This window comes from Anser brachyrhynchus, assembly GCF_964034855.1.
Source record: "Anser brachyrhynchus genome assembly, chromosome: 3".
Classification (NCBI taxonomy): Eukaryota; Metazoa; Chordata; class Aves; order Anseriformes; family Anatidae; genus Anser; species Anser brachyrhynchus.
In genome coordinates this window covers 103,024,331-103,051,686 of record NC_137696.1, presented here as the reverse complement: position 1 = coordinate 103,051,686, position 27,356 = coordinate 103,024,331, and the positions used below count along the sequence as shown (strand labels likewise).

The 27,356-nt window shown below is 34.2% G+C and overlaps 1 protein-coding gene across 12 annotated transcripts in view; it reads right to left on the bottom strand.

The window, feature by feature from the left end:
• CSMD1 (CUB and Sushi multiple domains 1) overlaps nucleotides 1-27,356 on the bottom strand; it is a 1,150,108-nt gene that overhangs the window by 404,361 nt on the left and 718,391 nt on the right. For all 12 annotated transcript variants that reach the window (XM_080586628.1, XM_080586632.1, XM_080586634.1 and 9 more), the window contains 2 exons: nucleotides 21,528-21,640; nucleotides 3,412-3,489 (listed from right to left, as the gene is read on the bottom strand). In XM_080586628.1, coding sequence (XP_080442754.1) covers nucleotides 3,412-3,489; nucleotides 21,528-21,640 — 191 coding nt within the window. The remainder of the gene's footprint in view (nucleotides 1-3,411; nucleotides 3,490-21,527; nucleotides 21,641-27,356) is intronic.

Genomic DNA, 27,356 nt, shown 5'->3' with positions numbered 1-27,356 from the left:
ACCGACAACAAAAGAAACAATGACTGCTGTCCTTCTTTCTCACACAGAATTAGCAATGTAATCCCATTTTGATAATCACTATAGTTTCAACAGCACGTGCCATTAATTACCTTAATGTGCTGCACTAATCAATACTGAGTCTGTAAACTCATTTGTTCTTTGGTCCCACATGGCAAAAATCATTGTCTTAAAATAGCTCTTTTTTCATCTCCAGGGTAAAGAACTGTTTTGATCAACCCTGTAGCAAAGCTTTGAGGATATATTAATCTTACTCATTCAAAAAAAAACCATGCTTTTAAATATATATAAAATATTTTTTTTTCTGATATCTGAAATATTTTGAAATGATACTTAAAAAAGGCTGAAATTGTTTCAGCTCTCTCACTTTGTAAGAACATGACAATTCACACATGAGTATCCATCGTACATTTTAACAAGAGCAAACTCAGGAAATGAGCTATCCCAGTTAATCCTCATCATGTTAGGGGCTGCTGGAGCTGTCTGCTCTCCAAACCCTGCTCTGTCCATGGGCTGCTGCATGGGGGCCAAAGAGACACAAAGGTGCTAGGTTGCAAGGTTGCAGTTATGGCCCTGCCTTCTCAATATTCTGTAAACTGGTATCCTGAAGAGAGAAAAACCTTTTAAAAAACTGATTATCCTTTGCACATGGAATGAGCGAATGATCAACGGTAACTGCCTGGTATCAGAGGCTAGGTTTGAAAAGATAAACTACAGGATTCTCCTACTTGCCTAGAAAAACTTTTTTTAAGAGCTGTGGCTGTTGATGGTCTGTCCTCATGGTCAGACAACTAAATAGATGAATATTACACCAGATGTAATAAAACATGCTTCCTCTGTGCAGATTCCTAAAGTAAAACTCTCTCCTTGCTCATCTGAGAGATTGGCTTCAGATGACAAAAGGAATTAGATTTGGTCAGTGTTTGTGACAGCTCATGTACTAATGAGGAACAACCATGAAACAGGTTCCATCGGAGCTGCCCATGAGTTTACTTTCTCCCAGTTTACTCTTCCAGAAATTTGCTAAGTGTACTACTTAAGGCCCCAGTAGGTCAGCTCACACTGGATGGACTGGGACCATATTTTAGCTCAATCTTTCCCATTCTTTTCCCATTTCTTTGAACAAATTAATCATAATTCAAGTGCATCTGGCTCCCTGCTCGATGTGTTTCCTTCAGGTGTCCTGAAGGAAAATAAAAAATAAAAAAAAAAAAAATAAGGCAAGAATGTGTTCTTTCCCTGGGGAGTGACACGTAATGCTTTCTACCAAGATATCTGTATCCCAAAGCCATGCTTTGCTACCTGACTGTTCATAAAGGATGGCAAGAAACAAAGCAACTAGGAGTTGGGGCAAGTCCAGGAGGGCAGGAGTGAGATAGTACTCAAAAAGACTGAGATACTGTACTGCATCCCACAAGGAATAATCAGTACACTGCTGACGTTTTCTGCCTAAATTCTATCAGTTGTGCCATTGTGCAGTGCCTTCTGCAGCTGTTCTCAGGCTGTGCTTGGGTGGAAGACCTAGGGGAAGTGCACACATCTAGGTGTTTGCAGGGCATGCTCTTGCAGCATTTGCCATGCTGGTATTCGTATTCCATCTAGCCTGCATAAATCAAAATAGAGAAGTAAGCTTTCTGCTTTATAAACAGAGAATATTAAACAGATCTACAATACAAAAATGGGGAGAAGGGTTAGTATTTAATTTCTTTGCTTTTCTAGAGATTTGCTAATTGGAATCAAATGGTAATATCCATTGCTAAAGAGGAATTTGTAAGTTGAACTACTAATTACTTTTTCCATCTACACAATTACTGGCAATAATGGTTAAATACTAAGGGCTTACACCAGAAAGAGCAGAAAAATATATTTGAGTCCAACTATTTGTATTTTAATCTAATATTTTGTTCCATGTACGTGATGCTAATAATAATAAACTTAGATTTATGTAGAAAAGTCAGACATGATACAGAGCTTCATGAATCAAAACACAAAAAAGACAAAGACATTATATTTGAAGTCAACAGCAAACTACCTTATAATATTTTTTTCCATAGCCTGTCTTACTTCCACTTTCTGTAATTAAACGTGGTGTCTGACAGCATGTGTTCTGAGAGTGTAAGTAGAGATAACACAGCTCCCAGAAATAACTTATAAATAATGAAATAATTAAGCATTCAGATACAAACACCAAAGAGATGGATCAACTTTTTCTGCTACACATTGCACAAAAAGTTCCTTTTGAATGCCACACCATCAATGTGCAATATTTAAAGCAGAAAATTATCATGCCTCTTTTGTTCCAGTGAGCATACAAATACACTCATTTTGCATTAAACAGTGCACTGCAGAAACACAGAGACCAAATCATATCCTCTAGACATTAGCCTTCAAGACACTCATTCTCTCCGTACTTGCAGAATACCACACAATGAGGCAAACATTGCCGGGGTTTCACTCCATTGAGTTCAGTGTTATTACACGAAGAATTAACTTATTCAAATATGTCTTAGTCATTATACAAGCACTTTTAATGAGTTGTGGGTGAACACTGACTGGCTTACCCTCTGGCTTTTTGTTAGTCAAATGGACTCTCTGCTTTCCTCTCTCTATATAATATAGATATATTGCTTTTTCTTGTTTCAAGACTGGCCACATTAATGGAAAAAGAGCTCTCAGATTGCCAGTTGTTCAGGGAAAGTGATGCTCAAATAAATAAATAAATAAATAAATAAATAAATAAACAAACAAACCACCTCACAATCTTATATATAACATCTTGATTTTATCCTCACACTATATATGGGGAAAAAGGTGCAGAGGGACTAAATAGATGTCATTCCAGAGTGCACTAAACACATAATGAAGGGAAGGTGATGCTGTGATCTCCATCCTCTTGAGAAGCTGGGAATTGCAGCAGTTCTTAACCCCTGCTGTGCTACATCTCAGGCCTAGAAAAAGACAGTCACTAGAGCATAGTGTGACAAGGAGGGGGAAGAATTAGATCTGTGATATTAACTGAGGGGAAGGAAAAGATAATGAAGTGTAAACCTCGATCTATAAAATGCCAACATGCTTTCACTGCCTCCTGTACTGAATTGACAAAGTCTGTATGGCACTGTTCTGCCTGGATTGCTAACTTGTCTTCTGATTCTCTGAATTCTAAACATCCTGAAATAATATTATTTTTTTATATATATACCCATATTTTTCATGAATTACAACACCATATTCTACCTTTTACACCCTCAGTATTATCAGCAGAGTTCTAAATTCAATAACAATTGAAAACATAATGACCATTTTATGACCATAGCTTCCAAACATTTCTCTCTCTGATTTGCACATTCCAGAAGATATATGCAGTCACTAAAGATAATGGTATAAACAACTTACAGACAGAATTTTTGTGGTTACTGTCTTTGCTGGGCAACATCTTGACTCCTCTTGATTTCAGTTCAATTGCTTTTTTCACTGAGAAAACAAGCAAAGATAAAGGAGATAATTTATTATTAAACCTTGTAGAAAGGACATTTAACAGCCACATCAGATATTACAATAATACAAAGCAGCATATGAAAACTAAAAACAGCTTGAAATTATTGCAGTTACCCGAGTACACTTTTATGAAAATATAATGATTCATTATATTTTTCAAGATTTTTTAACAGACATGGTCTTGCTTTAAAATATCTTTCATTCAAGTTTACTTAGGGTCAAGGAAAAGAAAAATCTATCCTAAAGACACATATAGATTTCTGATGTTTGCCACTGCATGTGACAAAATCTTAAACATTTTTAAAATTTAATTCTTATTTGAAATGTACAGTAAATTATATGCACATATCAGAGGACCACAAGCTTTATATATGATATTCACAGAGTTGCTTTTATTTGATTTGTTCTTCAGGAGTAGTCACATTTTCAGTTCAGTTTCCTGAGATTAAGGTTATATGATCACAGTGTGTTACAGTTTGGCTCACCTAAACACTTTTAAATATACAGGACAATTCCAACTGAATGAGAAAGAGAATAAGAGCTCACAAAAGGTCAAAATTTTATCAGAGAGAACAGAGGTTTAATATCTCTTTTCTCCATTTAGCCAGCTGATAAACTCCCAAATTATCTCTAATAAACTGTTAGGAGGGATCAGGAGTAAAGGAGAAGGAGAAGGAGACATGAGAAGAAAGCAGCGCGGTTACACATTGAGGAAATGTGGGGTAGAATCTGAATTATAACACTAGGAGAAAAGGGTAAAAATATAGGACATATTCAGAGGATATTCATTAGTTCTGAGGCAATTGAAAATAAAATCAGATACATAGAAAAGAAACATGCAACAAGCCTGGACAATTCAAAGCTATTATGCAAAAAAACAATAGCAATAGCAAACTAGGTAGTGACTGACTTACATTGTGTATCAGAATGCTAAATACAACATCATGATGCATGTCAATAACAACAACAACAAAAAGTAGTCCTTTCCTGATTCATATTAGATACCTCTTTCTAGAGCTTGCAGTGGTTAATAATCTTAAAGTTCAAACATTTATCCTAGATGCAAACATTAAAAAATCAACTCAAACATTGTAAAAATGGTTATAATTTGTATCTTGTTCTATATTTTACTGATATAAAAATAAATATAAAATTTACCCCAATAGATTTTCAGTTTTATCAGTTATATCTTTTTCATCTACATATTTGACAAATTTTGTTTGCTACACTCTGTACTGATCTGTATACAACTATTTCTGAAAAGTGAAATTGCAGGAAAAGAAGAATGATTTCATTGTATTTGTTTCTATACTGGAATTTTGCAGCTTTTGCAACCTCCGAGTGAAGCAGGCTTTTCTTAAACCCTGAAGTTGGGCAAGAAATGCAGAAAGTACTTTGTATGCTATGTACATTGCAAAATGTTACAAAGTGCAGACATTTATGTCTGAACAAGTAGGACACGTGGAAAACAAGTGTTCAAATGACGAAAGATGATTGAAACACAATTGTAGCAATGTGAGATGAAATGGATTTGATAGAAGCATGCTGTTTTATTTCCTTTTAAGACAGGAACACATTATACAGAGTCATTAATGCAGCCAATATAGCTAATATTCCCAAGAATTTCTGGAAGCGTAAACCTTTTGGGTATGGTTTTCTTTCTAGAATTCACTGGGATTACTTTCTGGAATTCACACACTAAAATTACCCTCAAGAGCAGCTTTATGTTCTGTTCTCTTAAACTGTGTAACCAGTCTGTTAAAATTAGTCCATATTTACCAGGAAATGACCAGCACAACTCTTGCAACAGCATAGTTGGGATGATGCCTGAGGCTGTGGTCCCTCGATAGTATGAATTTCACATTTTATTAATGTCTGTCTCATGTAAAGCATGAGAGCCATTCTTGAAGGATTCAAACCCTAAATTGTTATGTTCATAGTACAACTCATAGTTGTACTAGTTGTACATAGTGGCAATGTTCACTCCAGTTCCTATGAAAGTTCACTCTTGAAGGTGTTTGTTAGACATACTTGGAGCATGCTTCTTGGGAATGGGGAAAAATGATACCCATTATCTTTAGGTTGAAATACATCAGACAGCTGGCTAAATTGAAACAAAAGGGGTTCTAACTTGATATACTAAAATTTTTTTCACTATTAGGATAATCAAGCATTAGAACCAGTTCTGAAGTTTCCATCCTCAGAGATTTTTCACATCAAGAAAAAGGCATTCTGCATCTCTCTGAAAGAACATCACTTAGGGAATTCACAATACTTAAGATCAGAGATCTGAAATGTATGTTTTATGGAGAGAAACAGCTGCCTCAGAGGGGTAATTCATCCCCTTCTAAGACAGGCACACTGAATCATCCTCTGAAGATGCCTTTTCATCCCCATGAAATATAACAGAAACATATACCACTTGTTCAAGTGTGATCCCTACATTTTAGGCAGTACCATTAGGTGAGATGAGCTTTTACGTCTGGAGGATTTTAACAGCCAAATGTAGGTATCTGTGAGATCCACCATAGGGATCTACCAGGTTACATAAACTTGAGACATAAATACCAAACTTCTTGTATGTCTAAGTCTTTGCATGCAGTCACTGAATAGTATTTTTAAAAAATAGAATTAAACAAGTATAACCTGTAAAATACAAACTGATCAGTCTGTGAAGAGAAACCACTGAACACTGTGGTTTAAACGAACAAGTTCAATGCCTTCTCTAACGTTAAAGAAATACTCTAAATTGCACTTTTTATAACCATTTAAATCCCATTCTAATACTTTTTATATTTCTTTTCTACTTCCTGATTTCTCTTTCACGAAAGAGGTTTTGCTGATCTTGAATATGATTTGCCATTTAACAGCACAAAAAGAGGAATGGGTTTAAGTTAATAATGTCAAATATGAAAGTCTTTTTTAACTTTTAAATGATAACTTTTTAAGACTTTGCATATCTTTCTGCTGTCTTCACTTAAACATTCAGTTAAGCTAACTGAATTAACTTACCTCACATTTTTTTCTGTGAATCATAACTTCAAGACTCTTTAGAAGATGGTATACTTATTCAGAGAGGATAGCAGATCATAGCACTGGAAGCCCAAGACACTCTCATCAGTCTACTGGAAATCACCAGTGATATTCCTTAACATTATGCTATAGTTAAATTAAACTCAGCCATGAAGAGAATAAATGCCTGACTTTCTTTGAATGGACTGTGAAAGTTAAAATAAAATCTTGAAGTTGTGCACATCCTTTTAACCTATTCTAATTTGTATGAAGCTCTTTGTTTCTAATGTATTTGAACCAACGTGAAAAAAAATGTATTTTACCCCAAGCAGAATTACCTTTCTGAACACATTATTACAATTTAGTAGAAACATATTTTAAGACAGGATGAACCAGTGAACAAAATTTTAACTGTTGGCTACAATCAGGATGACAATGATTGAGGTATTAAAATAAATCTAGCTAGGAGACATTAGAAGGACAGTCCCTATATCTTTTGAGAATAACTTTTTTGAGAAAACTTAACCTCCAGTCAGAGAAATTTCTGTGCATGTTTGTATGTATATTGTATAGACATATACTGCATTCATATTTGTGGTTTGTGAAAAGTACTTTCACAAAATTAATACGAAATTATTTAACAATCTTATTTGATTTTGTTGAAATAATACAAATCTACATCTTTATCTAACTAAAAGTGGTTTCATACATTTGAGACCTGCTGCAATTCTACCATTGAAATGGTTGTCCTAAAATACTAATTCTCCCATTTATTTTCCTTGCACATGTCATTTGAAGTATGAAATATAACTGGCAAATTGTCTATGTTCACATAAGTGAGGAGATAAAAATAAACAGAACATTAAATATTTAAAACATTTGTATATGTTTGGCTAAGGAAGACCTAATATTGTTAAGAAAGTTCATATAAACAATAAGTTTTGTGAAAAGACATTTTTTCACAAAAAAAAAAAAAAGCTCATAAATTTAAGTGTTTTTTTTTTTTTTTTTTTTTTTTACAGACTGCAGTCTGCAGAACTCCAAAAAGACCTTTCATGACCTATTGACTATGTAATAAAAAGACAAGGGCCATCAAGTGAATTTAACAAGTAAGGTTTCAAACTAATAAAAGGAGGTTTTTTTTGTTTTTGTTTTTTTTTTTCCTTTTCATACAAGTAGTAGACAGGAGAAACTGCCAAGAGACACTGCCAAATGTGGATGCAAGAAGTTTGAAAAGTTTCAAAGAAGGACTGGAAAAGTTCTTGGAAGACTGCTCTATGGAGAGTTACTGTACAGGCAATCTACATCAGTTTCAGGAGATTCCTGCCACAACAAAAAAATATGGAGGCAATAGATGTATTATCAGGGAAATAACATCAGTGTTTGCCTTGTTCTTAATTTTCTGCAGGCCTCTGCTTCAGGTCATGGCTGAAGATTAGATGAGATTAGATAGACCCTTCTATGAATGTTCATGGCTGTTCTTACAACTACTCTATCTTTGTTTTACCTTCATTTAGCAGGTAAATCTCATATCTTTGGTACAAAGCAATGACTCTTCACATGGCTTTAGCAGTCTATGATCTGCAGTATGATACCATCAGACATTGGTTAATTATAGTAAATACACCCGTGTTGTACATGGACGATAACCTTTTTTCACCTCATCCTGTTCTTGGTAGACCAGATAGCTGTGTGCAGCATTGATAAGTAGTGTCTCTCAGGTCAGAAGCTTCAGCACTTCCTACAGAACATGAGTATTACTTACAGGCTGAATTCGTCCTCAGTCTTGAAACTGAAGAACTGCTGAGTCTGAATTTTCATGGTGCATTTACCCTCTAAGACAGACTATGTGCCCTGATATTATGGTAGTACTAACCTCTCAGCACTCTTTTGCAAACTATCAGCCTGGATAGTAAGAAAATGCCCAATTCCATGCAGAGTATCAATCTTCTGATTTTTAGATCTTGCTTGAAATATGACTTACATGACAGTGTCATTTTATATTAAAATCAAATTCACTTAAATATCAAATTTCATATTTTTTTTTTAGATTCCTGAATTAGAACAGAATAAGTGTAAGATATATATATATATATATATCTCTATCCACAGTAGAAAGAAACTCAGTCACTTAAGTAGAGATATAATACTGTTCTTTGTATGCCAATGGCTGTTGATGAATTGCCACTGATATATGAAGTGGAGTTTAAGCAGCTGGGCATGGTACTGAAGCTGTAATTGCACAAGGTTTTGTACATGACCAATACGAGACAAAACACAGATATTTGGCAAATATTTTTTTATTTATAATTTATGCCTAGGAATCCCCTCTACTCTGCTTTCTCTATTTCGTTTCCCCCAAGTCAACAAGCTAAATCTCAAGAAAAAGTAAGCAATCAAATTTGTAAGGAAAAATATTCTACTCTTACAAGAATGCTTCTGTTTACTGAAGTCAGGCTTATGCATCGTAACACCCAGAAATGACAGAAAAAAAATTTTGAAATCTAAACCTCTTGAAATTATGTATCTACAGAGGTAAGTGAATACAATTTGTATATGGTACAAATAATGTATTACTGAGATTTCAAGTATATGAAGGGGGTCTGATTAAGTTTGAACACATTTAGCAACTAAATACTTCAGGGAAAATAAGATAAAAGAAGGATTTCCTACAGATAAAGAGCTAGCCACCAAAAGCTAGACACTTTAATTGGATAATATTGGAAAAGATAATTTCACATACTTGATAAGTCAGTATGACTTATTGCTGGGGTCCTAAAGAGCAGGGATAGGTGAACATACCTGAACTATTTTAATGTGTTTTTTTTTTTCCTTTCTTTTTATGCACAGAGATGGGTATTCCTGAGAAACTATAATAATTATAATTAAAAACAACTGAATTATAATGGACTGAAAGAAGATAGAAAATAGCTAGAAAAAAAATCACTCTGATTTAATAGGGAAGTGCAAAAAGATCCTGGAGCAGCAAGAGTAAGAATGTGAAAGGATATATTCTTCACTGTTATTATTTCTGTTCTCAGGATGATTTTGCTGTGTTTAAAAAGAAATTAAAGAAAAGGCAAAGCTAATACCTATGTGAAATGGGAATATGAGACAAAATTTGCAAAGCCTGTTTAATTCTTTAGATATAGTTGCTAAATGGAAGCTTATGAACATTCCACAATGCAATCTTCCTCTAAGAAGTTAAACCAAATGTAGGGCAATATACTGATGAGCATCACCTCAAATATTGGATTTCAGTAGCAATGCCTTGCTTACAGGAGTATGTTTTTTCAGTCATTATAATGAAGGGCATAGAAAGTTGACATTCTAATCTTGAGCAGATCTGTATGACAATAGTGGTTAGAAGAACAGCTTCTGTTGGAGATAATCATGGGCTATGTATGTCACCAGTAAGACTCTTAGTTTCTTGATTTCATTGAAGAAATAATTTTCTTTCTCTGATAGTAATTAAATGGTAATTAACTAGCAATTATGTAGATAATATGGAGGTAGGAGACAGCTATCTTCCAGACCCAACTTCTTTCTCTGTGAAGCTTTTTTTATTATTTTGTAAAAGTTTTTTTTTTTTTTTTTTTTAATTAGGTTCTTCCTCTGACTCACAAGGTTTTGAAATGTATTTGTCATATGTGGTTAAAGATAAATTTCATATTGCCTGTATTACAATAAAAAGAGCCTATATTTGCTGGACATATATTTTCAGGTTGGCAATAAATTTCAAGGGACATGTGTCTTTCCATTATTGAGTATTGCTTGACTAATCACAAATGAGCCAAAAGCTCTACACATGCAAGATAGCAGGTAGTCTTTGGCACCAAGAAATTACAGTCTTATTCTCTGGTTGTGTAATTTTGCTAAGAGAGACAGGATAGAAACTGGTAAGAAGAAAAATATGGAAAAATGAACTGGAAGTGAAGATAGTATAAAGCACAATTAAGTGTCCATTTGTAGATCATAACTAAGAAATAATTTAATCTAGAGGTGGTTTTGAGGAGTTATGATACACATTAAAGATATAAAAGAACTGCAAAGAGGAAAGATACATTCTCTAGTTACACTAGGGCTGGAACAAGAACTTACAGTCTTTATCTGAAGCAAGGGAGACGTTGGTTACATAAGAAAAAAGCTTTTTAACAGTAAGAGAGTTGAAACCCTGGAATAAATTTCCCAGAGAAGCTGTTGAGTCTTAGCCATTAATTTTTAAAGAACGTGTTAAATTAAGGTCTGAAATCAACAGTTAGATATACTTGGTTCCTCTTTGAGTTAGCTTATTTGTAACCCACAACCAGAAGCCAAAGCAAAAAAAACATCACCACAACCACCACCGACAGCAATCAGATGCCAAGACCTTGGAGGGTGTTACTAGGATTTCTACTGTATGAAATTGATTGATTACAGCCATATTTAACTTCATGTGTGAAAACAGGTAGTGTGCAGTACGTAAGTCATACCAAAGACAGATAAGATACTAGAAGCACACAGTTCAGTTAATATAGCATTATGCTTGACTTAACTTACCCTCAATAATTTACCCTCGTTTAGATCTGATATAGTTATAGCTCAAGGATATCTTTGTAGGGTACTTTAGGGTACAAGTCTGGAACAAGAAATCTAACATTTGCTGCATGTTCTTAGCACATTCTTTGTAACAGTCCTTGTGCACATCTTTGATGACACACCATTTTTTCCCAATTACCCAAATAGTTGATTTTATTGCCAGTTTTTCTTCCTGGATGAAATGACCTGCAAGGCCTAAAAAGTTGGCTCTCACTCAAACCTAAATTATTCTGACATCATCTGCTGGTACTTCCTCAAGCTGCTTCTGCTGCTACTCTGCTGAGTTCAGCTCTTGGCTGCCTTTCACTGCAGATTTTTCCCAAGTACAGATCTTTGAAGGTGAAGTGGAACAGCATGTTTCCCAGTACCTGGTGATTACAGCCAGGGCCTTTCCTGACCAATGTTGAGCCCACTGACACTGTATGGAATGTATTTGAATAGCTCTCTGTGATCAGGAAAGGGAGTAGTTCATTTTAAGCAAAAAATCTCAGATGCATAAACAGAAATTGAGACTGTCCAAGGAAATACTTAAGTGCTTTGCCTTTTTTTCCAAGCATGCCAGCCTTCTTCTTGCTATAGTAGAGGAAAGATTTAATATTTTCAGTATTTTGTACGTTGAGAGTGAATGGAAAAGAGATACCTATTTTACAGATTTACACTTAGCTTTACATCTTTTGCCAAGTTCAGTGAGTAATACTAATACAATAACATTCATAGGATTATTTTTGAGGGAATTAGCAAGTCTATCTCAGTGCAGTGCAGAGCTCATGAAGTTTCTTTTCTTTTGTTTCATTACTCTGATTTTCACGAACTTGAATACACCTTGTTTTGAAACAAAGTTTTTTCTTAGTTCAAATTTTGACGGCAGAGTCCAATCAAGTGATCTGTTTGCCTTGTCCTCCATTCTTTTCTGGATTCTCCTCCAAAGATGCAATTACAGGAGTGCTACCATTTTTTGGCCCTGGAGGAAATTATCTACACTTCACACTTTTGCCAGTTTCAGTATTCTCTCTGGAGTCTGCTTGTAGACCAAGCATGTCTTTATCACTCAAATTTGTATGTGATGAATAAATTTATCATTGACTATATCTAGGGTTTTTTTTTTGTTATTGTTGTTGGTTTTTTTCTGCTTCACTATAGCCTGTCATACCATGAATTCTTTTTGAAGGTTTAACAGTTATGAGAATAAGAAAAAAGCAGATATTCACAGTCTTTCCATTCACCTCATGTTTGTTTGGCTCTTAGCTTTCTTTTCTGAAGTCTATGGTGTGGTGTTTTTTTGTTGTTGTTGCTGTTGTTTCTTTGTTTGTTTTATGTATTTTTGCCAAGATTTTCTCCTTACTATAGCATCGCACAACCCTTCAAGCTAGGGGAAAATCATGTTGAGGTTTGTTATGAGAAGCTATAACAACATTCTGGATTCTGCAAAGCAAGACTTGGTCGATTTGTCTGTGGCAAAGAAAGCTTTGAAATGTTCTTTTCTTACAGCATGTGTTCTTCCCTATCCTTTTACCAGTTGAAGGCTCAGCTTTAGAAATGCTAAAACTTCTTCCCTTCTCAGATAAGAATTTCTTCTTGGCAAATCTCAGTCTCTCAATCAATACATGAACAGGGAGCATTTCATTGCTGGCCAAAGGAAGCAACGTCCCTGATCTTTTTAGTGTGATTTTAGATTTAAAACTGATACCACCACTCAGATAACATATAACTAAAATTAAACTGCACACTTTTCACTGCACCAGATTCATTTTTTTATTAATATATATATATATATATATATTTTGAGCCAATACATTTCTTGTAATTATCATATTGTATTTTAGGAAAACTGAATTTGGTGTTCTAATGTATCCATTACACTTCTATCTACTCTCTCTAAGAACATAGAATACACTTCAGCAATCACCTTGAAAACATTTTCTTGCATAAGTACTTGTATCCATAAATTAAGTTTATGAAGAGAATTCTATAAGAAATTATTTGATAAAGAAGACCCCAGACTCAATAACCTGGAAGGATCCTTGCAAGCTTTGCTTCTCAGCTATCCACTTGGCTTTCTCATGGGCATTACATTTTTTCATAGGATCTCTAGTTTAAACTGACTCACTGGAATAATCCAAACCTGTTTCTGTACTCCCTGTTTGAAGAGTATTCTGTCTAATATGCTATCCCACTGTTTCTCTCACTAACAGCTTTCAAAATCATCCCTACTAATCAGTATTATAACTCCAGAGGGCTTCACAGCAGGCATAGATGTTTCTGCTCTACAGCTACCTGTAAAAGCTGCAGGTTCGTGATCAGTTGGCTTCCTAGTTCCATCAATCCAGCAAAGTACTCTCTGTCATTATCAGACCTTCCACCTGCTCCCTTTGCTGGAAATCTCTGCATGCAGTACTAGTGAACAAATGATACAGACCCAAGATAAATTGGTGTCGTAGTAGATTTTTACACAAATCTTTCTCATTCTATGTGTATAAGCTGACACAGGATCTGCAAATTTAAAAAGAAGCACAGCCATTTGTTTTCCATTAACCTTCTGTATGTCACATAGCTGGCCACTTGCTTTGACAGACTGCCTTAGCTTTGCTGTGCTATCAGTATAAGACATATCACAATAAAACAAGTTCAGCAGGCATCAAGTCTTCAGTGTCTGCGGGTGTCCTACACAGTTCTGGAAAATAGTATCAATACAGTTTGCACAATGAATATATATTATCACTGAACAAACTGAATAACATGCATGGATAGTCTCTAAAAAAGAGATCACAGAATGAGACCTACTCAGTTCCTTGCTTGAATGCCATTCCACAGTCTTTCAACAATAGTGTCAAAAGTTCATTTATGGTTCTTCTCAAGTAATTCATCAAGTATCACTCATGATTATCAAAATGTTCATCAGAAAATCCTATTCTTAAAGTCACTGTTTCAAAATATTTTCATGTTTTGTAGAGAAATTATATCTGTAGTCTGAAAGCCTCTCTAAACTACAACTCTTATACTGATCATTTCAGTGTTATCCACCACCCAGCTGAACTGGACTTTTCTCTCGCCTTGTAGATAATGAAGAGGCTGCAACTGTGGTGATAATGACACCCTACTATTTTATGTCTCTAATCTCTTCTGATGCAGAAACTGATTGTGTATGTGTTTTCAGCCTGTAGTAAATAGAAAATAATAAGCCTAATTGATTTTGTGCTGGCATGTAGGTTATCCATGCTACCGTGAAACCTGAACTTTAATTTGCTTATCTATATCGATCATACATTTGCTCTTATTTTACATTCTTAGGTCTACATTCTACTGTTCTCTCTGTATTGCTGCTAGCTGATCTTAGAGATTAGTGAGACCTAGTTCCTTTAACATTTTCCAAATGCATATTTTTACACTGGAAAATATGAAGTTCATTTAGGATGCCTCAGTTTCGTTATGGCAGAACAGCATGGAAAACAACTGCCTTAGGAGTTGTGCAGCTTTGGGACAGTGATGTCTTTGATCCAGGACTTTGGAAGTCTCCACACTGAGTGAGCACAACATGATTCTTGACAAAGAGCAGCTACCATATCTAGGGGAACGTTGCGTGTTTTGGAAGATAAAGTATTTGAACATGTAATTTACATTTCATATTTTATTTTCCAACCAATTTGGGGAAAAAAAACAGTGACGTACATACAAATGTACCAAAATGATACACATCTTTTTCAACCATAAATGCATTATTTTTAATAGGTCAAGTGAGGACAACACCATACCAAACAAGAACAGAAGAATGAACAGCTGTTACCAGATCAGCATCTGCTTAGTGCTGATATCATGAAACAACTAAGACTAGCAACTAAGTTGCCTAATTAGCAACACAGAAACTAGTCAGTCAAGAAAGAAGAATTACCTGTAGGAACCTACTTGGAACTAACTGCAAGCTTTCATCTGTAATGAGATTTTTCTTGTTTTTCCTGAAAATACCCTAAAATCATCGATTCATAATAATACGCTTCTATACAGTAGCTTACTAGTAAGATATTTTAATACAAAATGTTAAGAAAAATCTATCCGACCTTCTTCATCAAATGTCTCACCCTGTTGGCCCTGAGAATTAAAGCTATGCTTTGTACTGAGAATCTTGAGAACAGAACTTTATCCTGCGGTCCAGTTCTGTGTTCTGTAGTCTTGATAACCGTAGTGTTTTCAGATACATGCATTTTCTTTTTGTCACTCTAAGTCAACTTCTGGGGCTTTGCTTTAAATTTTGAGAAACAGACTTTTTTTTTTTTTTTTTTTAATATCAAACCAGATAATAGAGATAATTTCTCTTATGAACGTATAATGCCTTTATGAAATGGTATAAAGTAATAACAAAGAATCTAAAGATAAAGATTATTTCTAATTTCAAACACAGGAAAAAAAAAAAGCTTTAAGGCTCTAAAAATGGAAGGAAGAGACAGTTTTAACTTAAGAATTTGCTGAACTCAATAAATACACAAAATGACTGATTAAAAATTTTAAAGAGACATTACAGGAACAGTTATTTTAAGCACTTAGTTCTTAGAGGTTATACATGCCACATTAGTAAGGAAACAGTCTGAATGTTTTCTTCTTCCCTTTCCTTATCAAAAGATATTTAATACTATTAGGCTAATAAGGGATATCTTATAACTTTAGTACAGGGATAAAAGCATGTGTAGAAAAATCATGGCTATTTTCAGCAAGGCTAAATATATATTTGATATGTGGGAGGATAAGATGTCAAATATTGATTTCATTATTACAGTTTTCATTGGATTAAAATTCTCCTTTTCAATCAAACAACATAAATTTAGAAATGAGCAAATACAGGCCAGTGATTAATGGTGTTGGGTATTTTCTATAATCAGATTCCAAACTAAGATACATTAAGGGACTAAGTTTCGAGGCAGACTGAAAATCTGTCTTCAAACAGCATGTTTTAAGTTAATTTCCAAAAAGGGAGTTATTGATAATCAATAACCACAAATGAAGCTTAGGCCAAAATAATCTTGTTTTTAATAGAAGAAAGATTTATTCCTTCCTACTTAATAAATGACCACTTGCTGAAAATTTATCTCATTGTAGCTTTATACAGATTTTACCACAGCTGAATAAGTGTCCTTGAAATGTAAATCAATTATACTAAACCAAAGTTCTGTGAAAACAGTTTAATACACTCATTCAAATCCAAACAAATCAAACTAAAGGACTTTCAAAATAAATGACTTTGCAATACCACAGTGATAAGATTTGAGGAAAACTGTTATTACTGTATCAAAGTGGGGAAAAAAGCCTACATCGCAGGAGAATGAAAAACAAGGGAAGAAAAGATTAAAGGTAATGAACAAGGATAGTCTACTTAGAGCAGTCATGACAGACATACTGATATAGATAAGTAAAATTATTTATGCACTCAAGGCATATGTGGTATAGTTTAATGTGACTTAACTAATTAATTTCCTAGGTGCTTATAACTTGTTTTTAGGAGAAAATAAATAAATAAAGGCAGTAGGAAGAAAATAAAAACTTTAAAAAGAAAATAAACACTGAAATGTAGTTTTAGTTGTAGATCCAGTATTAAACAGATATCAAAGGATATCTGAAATCACTTAAGTGTTCACTGGAAGTTTCAAATAACACTACCTTTTACTTCAATATGAAATAAATGCAGACACTTGTGAAAATTGCTTCCAACGGGAGATTTAAAGAGCTCAACCTCCTTAGTTTATCTGAGAGATTGAGAAGTGACTTAGTACTTCAAAGAGGGGAAATATAAGGCTTACAAAAGGCTTTCTACTTTATTGGAGAAAAACATAACATCACAACTGGACGGAGAAAGATCAAACCAGACTAGTACAATTGAGAAGTTAGGCCTACATTTTTTACACTGGTAGAGTTAACCAAAGAAACGAATGGTCAAGAGAGATGGTGGATTGGTGGATATTTGTTGATGTTCTCATATCAAGATTGGATTCCTTTCCTGATGATAAAATTTAACAAAACACAAGTTATTGCCTCACTACTGCTTAATGGGAAATGATATTCTGTATCACTTAAAAATTAGGAAATACCAGGTTTATCCTACTTTTTGATTTTATTAATTGTTTTTACTAATTTTCTCTTCTAATTTTCTCTTCTAATTTTACTGGAAGTGACGATTTCCATTGAAACATCAGATTAAAAGTGCCATGCATGCATCAGTTGAGGGAGTACCACAAAGTTTTCTAATGTACGTCAAACACCATTTTTTAAGGTTTTAAAGAATGTGGAGGAAGAATAGATACAGACTCATACACACACACACTGAATTACAAAAGCTCACTGCATATAACTACTTTACCTAGCAGTTTATTTTACATTATTTCACTCATGGTTTTCCATTAGTACAGATTTATTTCAGCAGACTCTATTATATTCATTGTTTGAATTAAGGATTATCTGTTTGTTAAATCCTGAATTATTCAAAGTAGTCAAACACAGAAGACAGACGACTTCTGGTACATAATGATCAAACTACCTAATACCTCCTTGGACCTCTCTGATAACTTGCCAAAAATAGCATACTTAATTTGAAACACTCTACAACAGAGATTTTTGCTGTAAAAGTGGAACACACTCATTAATCAGCTTTTACTTTGGAAACTTTCTTATTTTATTCTCTTTCTACGAATTTTGAAATCAGTAGGTGACTTAAACAGAGTAGTTTTAATTAATGTAAAAAAAAAAGTATATTTTTTTTTCTCTTCAAATGAAAGCTAAAAATATTTAAAAAACCCTTCTTCTGTTGTCTTGGAAATATGTGAAATCTAAAGTATAGCATACAGACTGTAAATGTGCAAAAGAAGGGGTTTCATTATCACACCTGTTAATTCATTCTATCTGTGTTGGTAAGCTTTGTTGCCAGGACACGCTAGGTTTCCATCTCATAGTGAGACTTTACTTGATCTCTGGGGAATTTATGCATTTTTGAAGCACGAGAATATGCCAAATCATGTATTCTGCAACTCCCACTGAAAATATGGAAAGAATCTTTGTATATCAGCATGAATGAGGGAGAGGGATGAACATCAAATGACTGAGTGTATGTAAGAACAAGGTAGAACAAGAACTGAGTTCAATTATATCTGCTGGAAGTGTTAAATCCATGAGACAAAGGTTACTGATATGAAGCTGACATGGTAAAGCATGTTGTTGCATTGTTCTGGTGCATTTGTTCTGAAAATTTGTTCTGGTGGTTGTCAGCTTTCACAGGGCATTTGGGGTCTCCTTTTGGCTAAATACTAGTATCAACAAATAAAATAAAATCAACAGGTTTACTAGGAAACTGAGGCATAACTTTTTTATTGATCAACATCAAAAGATTGAAATTCAAAACGAAGTACCACAAGGAAAAACAAAACAAAACAAGGAAAAAAAAACAACAAAAAAACCACCTTCCCCATATACGTGTTAATTTTAAAAGCTACTCTGACCTGATGGAAGATAAGACCGTAAGTATGGTTCAAGGCAAAGTTTGAAGACCCACTAGTTTGGTACACCTTTTATACTATGTAGTTTTATTTCTACATTCAGCTTGCCAAGCATTTTCAACTATATTTAGTTAATGCATTCAGATATGTATATTGAATACATTGCACCAGCAGCAAGGGCAGGTGTGCAAGTGAGTGTGTGGCTCCTGAAGACCCAGCTAGACAAGCCAGTGAGCAGCTGATACTGGGAGCCCACAGGGGATGTGTGTCTCAGAGGGTGAGTCACCTGCAAGAGGTGGCCACTGGAGGGACCAGAAGGTCACAGCCAAGTGCTGGTAAGACCATGGGGCCTGGGCTTGCCTGAGACGTGCTTACACGTGTTTGTGTGTGTGCGCTCACAGGTAGGTCTGAGTACCAGCACCTGGAGTGAGGCTGCAGCCTCGTGGGTTTCATATGCCCAGGTGTCAGCAACTGAGGGGACTGGAATCCAGGGGTAGGTACTGGGCAGGCTGGATGTCTAAGCCCAGCTATTGCAGGGGTGTACACTGTACATGCATTTATTTCCTACTAACACATCTCCATACCAGAGAGGAGAAACAGAATGAGGCCGTTGATGCTGTCTTTGTTCATATGAGTGCTGAATATGTCTGTCTGTGTTACTGTATGTGTCCAGATGTGTGTCGTGGGTGCTTATGTGTGCTCTGTGTGCTTGTGCTTGCTAGGGGTACTGCACAGTATTATTCCAGCTTCTGGCTGGATCTTGGGGAATGGAGCTGCAGCAGCCTGACCTCTGCAGAGCTGCTGGAGTCAGCAGCCCCCCTGTTCAACAGTATTCATTTAAACTTTCAGGGGTTCTTCTGTGGATTTTGTTCGTTTTTTTTTTTTTTTTTTTGGTAACTCATGCAATCTTATAACTAGACATAAAAGTCACAGAATCACAGAATGGTTGAGGTCAGAAAGGACCTCTGGAGGTCACCTGGTCCAACCCCCTGCTCAGGCAGGACCACCCAGAGCAGGCTATCCAGGACCATGTCCAGATGCCTTCTGAAAATGAAATAACAATGGGGCTAGCTGCATCTTATTGTTTTCCAATATTATTTGGGATGTATTACTTTAAGGTAGATCTGATGAACTCCAATGAATAAAGCAATTTTAGCTCTGTAGGAGTGGAATGACTTGTTTCAAACTAGAGCTGAATTTAGAGTCTCAAAAGAGTAACTAACTATAGTTACTATTTCATTTTCAATTATTTTGAGGATTGATACTTTTTGGAAGCAAGAAGAAATAAGAGTCCCAAGATTAAATCTCTCACATGTAAAGACAGTCCAAAATAGAACAAAAAAATGGCAATTTAATCTACTTCAATCAGTCTTTCAGCCACCTAAAAGTAAGTTAAACCAGCACAGTTCTGGCTTTCACCAGTTGGTAACTTAAGTCCATTGAGTTTATAATTTGTTATTGCATGATTTTTATAACATAAAAGCGATTAAATTCAGCATTACAAACCATTTTTCAAAATATAAAAATTTCTAAAGAATCTTTAGAATACTGATAATACTTCAGAATACTGAATAAAACTGATATAACAGTTCTGTGGCAGTTCAGTCAAGTTTACCATTACACCTAAGTAAAATACCTATTGTACAGATACACCTGTGGAAAAAAAAAAATCTCCCTAGGTATTTACAAACAGCTTTAATTTCTAGTGAGTATTTAGACAGAAATAAGATATATTGAAAAATAATAATAATAAAAAAATTATTTTCAGAGTTGGTTACTCTATCCTAAACTTTCCTTTGTTATTCTGCTGATTCTTAGGTTTTCAGAAGGATGAATCACATTGTTTTTGTGATCTCCATTTAATAGGTTTAAGACAGAGCGTAACATAAGCAGTACATTTAAATTCATAGTCACCAATAGTGGCATTTCATATACATCCTCAATACTTTGTAAAAGTAAGTTATAAGTGCAAAGGATCACAGAATGCATACTTGTGTTTAGTTGAGAAAACAATGAAATTTCCAAGATTTTTTTTTCCCTAAAATTGTGACAATCTTTTTAAAGAAAAAAGAACTATGTATGTTAAATGTTTTTATCTGTATTACATGCATATGTTATATAGTCACCAGAAACACATGGTTGTTGCAGTGCAGTTGTCATTTTCTAAAATGTGATACAGATCCTACCTTACTGGAAAGAAAGGAAGTTCTATACTCATGCTATATTCATGATGGTGTGTAGGGGCAAAATGTTTAAAACAGCTTATGGAAGCACAGAATTTAAAAGTACAGATATATTAAGAATCTGATTGTATTTCTGACTTACAGAGCTCTTCAGTTTTCAATCTAACAACAGCGTTTCTGATCCTGAAGATTTATGAAGTACAGAAATCAATAAAGATTCCATTCAAAAAATTGGATTTTAATGAATATCTAGGTGAACATAAGCAGCAACTGACAACAACATTGACATCCTCTTGTCTTTCTTTAAAGTTGTGTATTTAATTTTATGCAGAAGCCTGAAATATGATTTGTGCTTTGCTAGGACAGAGCTAAATTTCCAAATGATGGATGTAGCTTCTGGATAAGAGTTTCACTTTGAGTAATGAAGGAAGACAACATTTAGATAGGGGCATGCCTTTGTGTGGAACTGACTTTCTGCAAGTTGCATTCCAGGCATGTTTTTAAAGCAAAGACCAGACTGAATGCAAAGCAATTTATTATAGAAAAAGTGAGCAAGCAAACAGCAACGTGAAGCACAGATGCTTTTTTCAAAAATAAATCCCTAGAAGTACCTGATGACACAATGGTAACAGCTACTCAATTTAAGAGCTGTAGTAATATGAGTCAGCTTTTTATCTGTCCCTGATATATAAACACAAATTTCTACCACTGCCATTTTAGCCATGCTTAAAAGTAAAGTGCTTTCTCCTGATGCACTTTATACATTTCCTACCTTGGAACTGAGCATTAAATCCCTTTCTTCGGTGGTTGCTGTCCGATGTAAAATGGAGCCGTAACCAGTTCTTACTGCTGATAACAGGAGAAGGTAGGTTCATACCAGTCAGCCTGGAAAAAAAAATAAAAATAATCATTTGTCAAGGTTAAAAAAAATCCTGTTTAGAATTCCTTAAAGAAAAAAAAAAAAAAGACAAAATATATTGTTGTATTGTTTACAATGAATATTTGTCAACAGTAATTCATTGTCATCTAATCTCAATTTCTTACTAGCTTATAACTATAACCATGGGAGTTTGTTTGTTTGTTTCATTATAGCTACCCATTTTATGGTCAAAACTTGTATCTCCAAACTACTCTGATGTAAATTAGAACAGAAACATAATATTTTAGTGTGTGTTTGTATGTGCATGTTTGTGTATGCAAGTGTGTATCAAATAATTCAGCAAACAATAACCAAATTAAATTATGACAAAACACGATCATCTGAGTCCCTGCTGTGTCAGTTACCTCACAGTAAAGCAAATGTAAGGCAAGAAGACAGGATTAATAAGGGTTATGGGCACAAGATAATGTTAAGCTTGGATAGTACTTTATTGCTAAATAAATATCTTGCTATAACTGTTTTGTGTGTATTCATGTCTACCCATACATAATTTAAAAAATAATACTAATAATAAAAAAAAACAACTAAATGTAGGGCAACTACATAGCATCAGCTATCAGTAAAGAAAGAGTGCATACCAAAAATTTGTCTAATACAGGCAACAGGCCCTTGCACCAGATTTTGTCATATTATAGTCTACCGTTGCACCATACCATTTGTTAATACAAACAGGTTCAAGTACCTCAGAGTACTTTCTGGTACCTCAGAGTTCACAAAATGCTGACAGTTCATTTTCACATCTTAGTTTACCAGCTGATTTTTGTTGTTGTTTGTTTTTGTTTGCCCTTTTTTTTTTTTTTTTAATGAAATACACATGTAATAGCATTCTATCTGGCATATCCAGAACTCTGGATTTTAAAGTACATGGAACTCTTGGCTGTAATATTAAATTCTTGTATGAACTAAATTGTACATAAATAAAAAAGTAAAAGCACATCCTTCTAAAAGTGCATTCAAAGTACATCTTTCATTAGCCACATTTATAATAAACAGTTACTTCCCAGGCACACAATATACACATATTTTCAGATCTACGCGAACCCTATAATTTACAGCTAAATAGTTACAAATCTCCCCATTATCCCATGTAAGATAATGGTAATATGAACATGAAACTGAGACAGTATTTTAAGTAGCCTATTTTATCAGAGTTCTAATTTAGCTGTGTGATTTCTCTGATAGTGTACTAGACAGGAATATATTTACTGGAAATGCTGCTTGTCTTTTAACTGAAGACAATCAGACAGTGAAATATGACTGAGTGGCTAATTTAATTATAAGGATGTTTTGGGAAGCAAGCTTATGAACTGTGCATGACTTTTTTTTTTTTCTTTTTATCTTTTTTTTTCTGTAAGGTGTTCAAAATGTCTTCATGGCAGTAGACAAATTCAGAAATAACAATAAATTCTGAAAAGAGAGTTAGACTTGAATCCTACAAACCACTCTTGTATATGTGTCAGACTGGACATTAGGAAAAATTTCTTTAATGTGTGGGTCAAACACTAGAATAGACATCCTAGAGAAATGGTTGATGCCCCAAGCCTGTCAGTGTTCATGAAGCATTTGGATAATGCCCTTAATAATATGCTTTCACTTTTGGCTAGCCCTGCCCTGTCAGGCAGTTGGACTTGATAATCTTTGTAGGTCCCTTCCAAATGAACTATTCTATTCTATTCTATTCTATTCTATTCTATTCTATTCTATTCTATTCTATTCTATTCTATTCTATTCTATTCTATTCTATTCTATTCTATTCTATTCTATTCTATTCTACTCTACTCTACTCTACTCTACTCTACTCTACTCTACTCTACTCTACTTACATTTATATTCTATTTTCACTGAGTGTGAATGAAGGTAGGTTGTTACTGCTGAAAGTGACATATTGCGTTACAACAGGCAGATCTGTAACCCATACAAAAGTTGAAGGTAATATGAAAAATTGATTTGTTTCCTTCTTACTTATTTCTAGGTCTTATTTATCATGGAACGGGACTCTAATAAAATATCCCCATCGCATAGGAAATGTCAAAAAAAAAAAGAAAAAAAAAAGATTTAGTAACTTTATAGATGTGCTTCTCAGAGAAAAGTAAAACAAGCACTGTCAAGGGCAGTTCTTTTACAATCCCACATAACTGAATACTGTATATGCAACAAAAGATACAAAAGCTAGGAGAAAGGTCCCTAAAACACATAGTCATCGATAAACTACTTCATCCTTTTGGTATATAAAATGTTACTCTATTGCAGGGGGAAAGACTTGGCCACCTATTTGGGTTCACTAATATACTTAGGCAGCAAATCAATGCTCAACCAGGAAAAGACAGTCCTCCCAGTCCCACAAGGGACAATACAGTCCCATGTCTGAGGCTGTAGAAAGAGGAGGAAGATTTCCTTTGAGCATTACCAGCTGAGAGGTGCGTCACATACCACAGTTTCTGGATAAGTGCTCATATGGTCTCAGTATGCTAGAGTTGGTGCAGTGTGTTTTCTCTAACTCAGTGCAGCCTTTGCTGTTACGGATGAACTTTTGTTATTAATTGAGTATCCATGCAAAACAGGCATTGTGATTATGTCTACAGTAGTTTATTGAACAATGCCCCAGAGTATGTGCTCCAAAAGGTTAAAGTAATCCCTGAAACTGTTTTGCCCAGGACTGAATAGTGTTCCCTCCAAATTTGTTGGGCACTGTGTAGGCGTTAGTCTAAACTACAGATTCTCAACAGGCATTGTGAATGTCACCACCTCCTCTGACTTCCAAAAAAAATAATAATAATAAATTAATAATTTGGACTTAATTATGATGTTAAATTCAGGGCATTAAATTGCAAATTAATCAGATTAGGAAGAAAACTATTGCATATTTAAATGCTGTTCTTCTGTTTAAGAAATGCCACAATATCTTAAAAATTACTTGATTCCTCGAAAAATCAATTTCCACTATAACTTCAACTTAATTCTGTTTGACATTATTAAAGCAGTGCTGCATCTAAAACCATACATAATCTGAATCTCTACAATCAGATGAGGACTTGGAAATCCTTGGAATATCAGTCAGAATTTTTTCAGGTGAGATAAAAATTATTATTTTTTTATTTATTTATTTTAATATCAAGGTTCTCCTTAGAAATTTTCATGCTTTGGTCTTTACTGAAGATTTCTTCAATGTTTTCTAACAAGGATACCAAAGGTCTTTCTTATTTCTTTTTTAATTAAAGACACTTATTGTTTTGGAAGTAATACAAAACAAATCAGGTTATGCTGTTTCAGTTCTGTCTCTGCACTTGAAAAGGCAAGGTTTTTCTGAAACTGATTTTAAGGACTAGCATGTGATGGTTTGACTAGGCTAGAGGAAGTGATATCTAATCTAAATTACATAAATCAGGTTTTCATGTGTATATGAAAAATACATGTTATTTAAGCATGTGCTGGAAATGTTTTCATCTCAGCTACTGATGTCAGCTAGTCCCCTAGCTTCTAACATCAGAAGGGTTAAAATTGGTTGTCACTTTGACGAATTACATGTTTGAAGGCTGTGTGTTAAACAGTATTTGAGTCCACACAGAGTGAGGATTAAAGGAAACATAAAATAGCTGTTCATTCACTGAGTGACCTGTTAAAGAGCTATCCCATAGGAGGGGAAAAAAAAAAAAAAAAGTAATTTCTCAAATAAATTTGTATAGCAATGCATTTATCTGAGGCTTCAGAATGAAAATTGTACAGGGAACCTCAGCCCTCTCATTTCTAAATACAAGATTTTTGCACAGTGCTCCACAGAACAAGGCAGATATTTCAGAGAATTCCTGTGCACGCTGCTTATTGCAGCACCATAAAGACCTACTCGGCCAGGTTTGGAGTTTTATAGTTATATTAGAGTGATACTACTCCTCAGCTGATAAACACTCCTTCTCACAAGAAATAACGAGAAATAATTATACTGTGTCAGCTACTCTCCTTGTAAACCTGAAGGTAGTTTGGCTGGAACAGGATCACAAATAGCAGAGACTTTCTTACTGTTGAGCACTGTGAGGAGTAAATAAACAACTTCACGTTTTACTTTTTCACTTGATGTTTTCATTTTTATTATTATTCCATAATTTCCTCTCAGACACTAATATACTGTTAATACACATAGTAATGCTTTCTATTTTCATATAATCTTGAAGGAGTTATGTTTTCCTTACATATTGTGTGCCACATATAGAAGCAGAATGTTCTTTGAAGTCTCTATTCCACTTTCAAGAGATAGTGCTGGGTTTTATTACAGTGAGTACTAATGGGTTTGTCACTAAAATATTTATTTTCTTCAGCTAAAATTTCCCAGTAGTTATGAAATCATATTTAACTCAAATCCAGGTATAGCTACAGTATTTTACACTTAATTAATTGAGAGGAAGAACAATTTTGGTTTTGGTTTGATAAGAAAATAAACTAATTAATGGTTTTGTCTGAACAAAAAAACTGAAACTTGTCTCTTTATAGGGTTCTTGAAATTTTTTGACTATAACCAAATGATATTCTATTCTTATCTTAGAAAACTGTTAATACTTTACTTCCCTAAAATTGAAAATGCAGGAAAGAATTAAAAGAAAATAAATCTGTGGATTTGGGAGTTTATTTTGTCAACTCATTTACACTTATCCTTATTTTACCTATTTACCTATCTTATTTTACCTATTTTCCCCATTTTGTGTTCAGCCAAACAGTGATATATGGTTTAATATATGTTTGTTATATTGAGTCCATGTGAAGTTGTTACATTCATTAAGATCATAACTAACTTGATTGCATTATACACAAGCATTGCCTGGAAAACAATTCAGATATGTTTCATATGGAATGATTAATAAGAGAAAAGTGAGATGACTACTTTGTGATAACTTCATGGAATTTTCAAAATGCATTATTATAGAACATTTTCAAAGTCTGGTAAAATGTTATTCATTCCTTTCTGTTCCTTCTCAGCGTACTTACTAATTTTTACATTGAAAATGCTAATGACTGATCTATTTTAAACTCAATTATTATGATTTAATATAAAAATACTTCATATTATATTTTTCCATTAAGCAAATAAAGTTTTAAGTGACAAGATCATATTCAGATTCCTTGAATTGGAAATTTAAAGCAAAAAATTGATATTTTGTCCCAAAATTGATTCAGATCATAGCCTTCCAAGAAAAAAAAAAATTTTTCATGTCACCTAGGCAGAAGTTTACAGATGTGCTCTGAAGCACTTTGGCCTGGTGAAATGAGGAGAAAAAGATGGGCTTCATCTTTTCTAATTTCAACTGTTCAGTAGTCTGCACCTGGGCTAAGCTCCCTGTACAGTCAAGGGAGAGGAACAGGTATTTTGGGAGCACACATTGCGTGAAGTATTTTAGACTTCCACATTAGTTTGAGATCAATCTCACCTTAGAAATGAGAGAACTAGAATATCAATATCAACAGTTAAATATTAACAGTTGAACCTTATCAAAGGCATATAAATGTTATTATAATTTAGATCATGTGACATGCCAAAATTCAGAATTTTATTCTCTGAAGAAAGCTGCCTCAGTTTCTCTCCAGTTATTCTAATTATTTTGTGGCCAAAATCTCCAGTCTTTTTTGAAAGATATTTATTTTTTTTATTATTATTATTTTTTTAAGTGGTGTTTG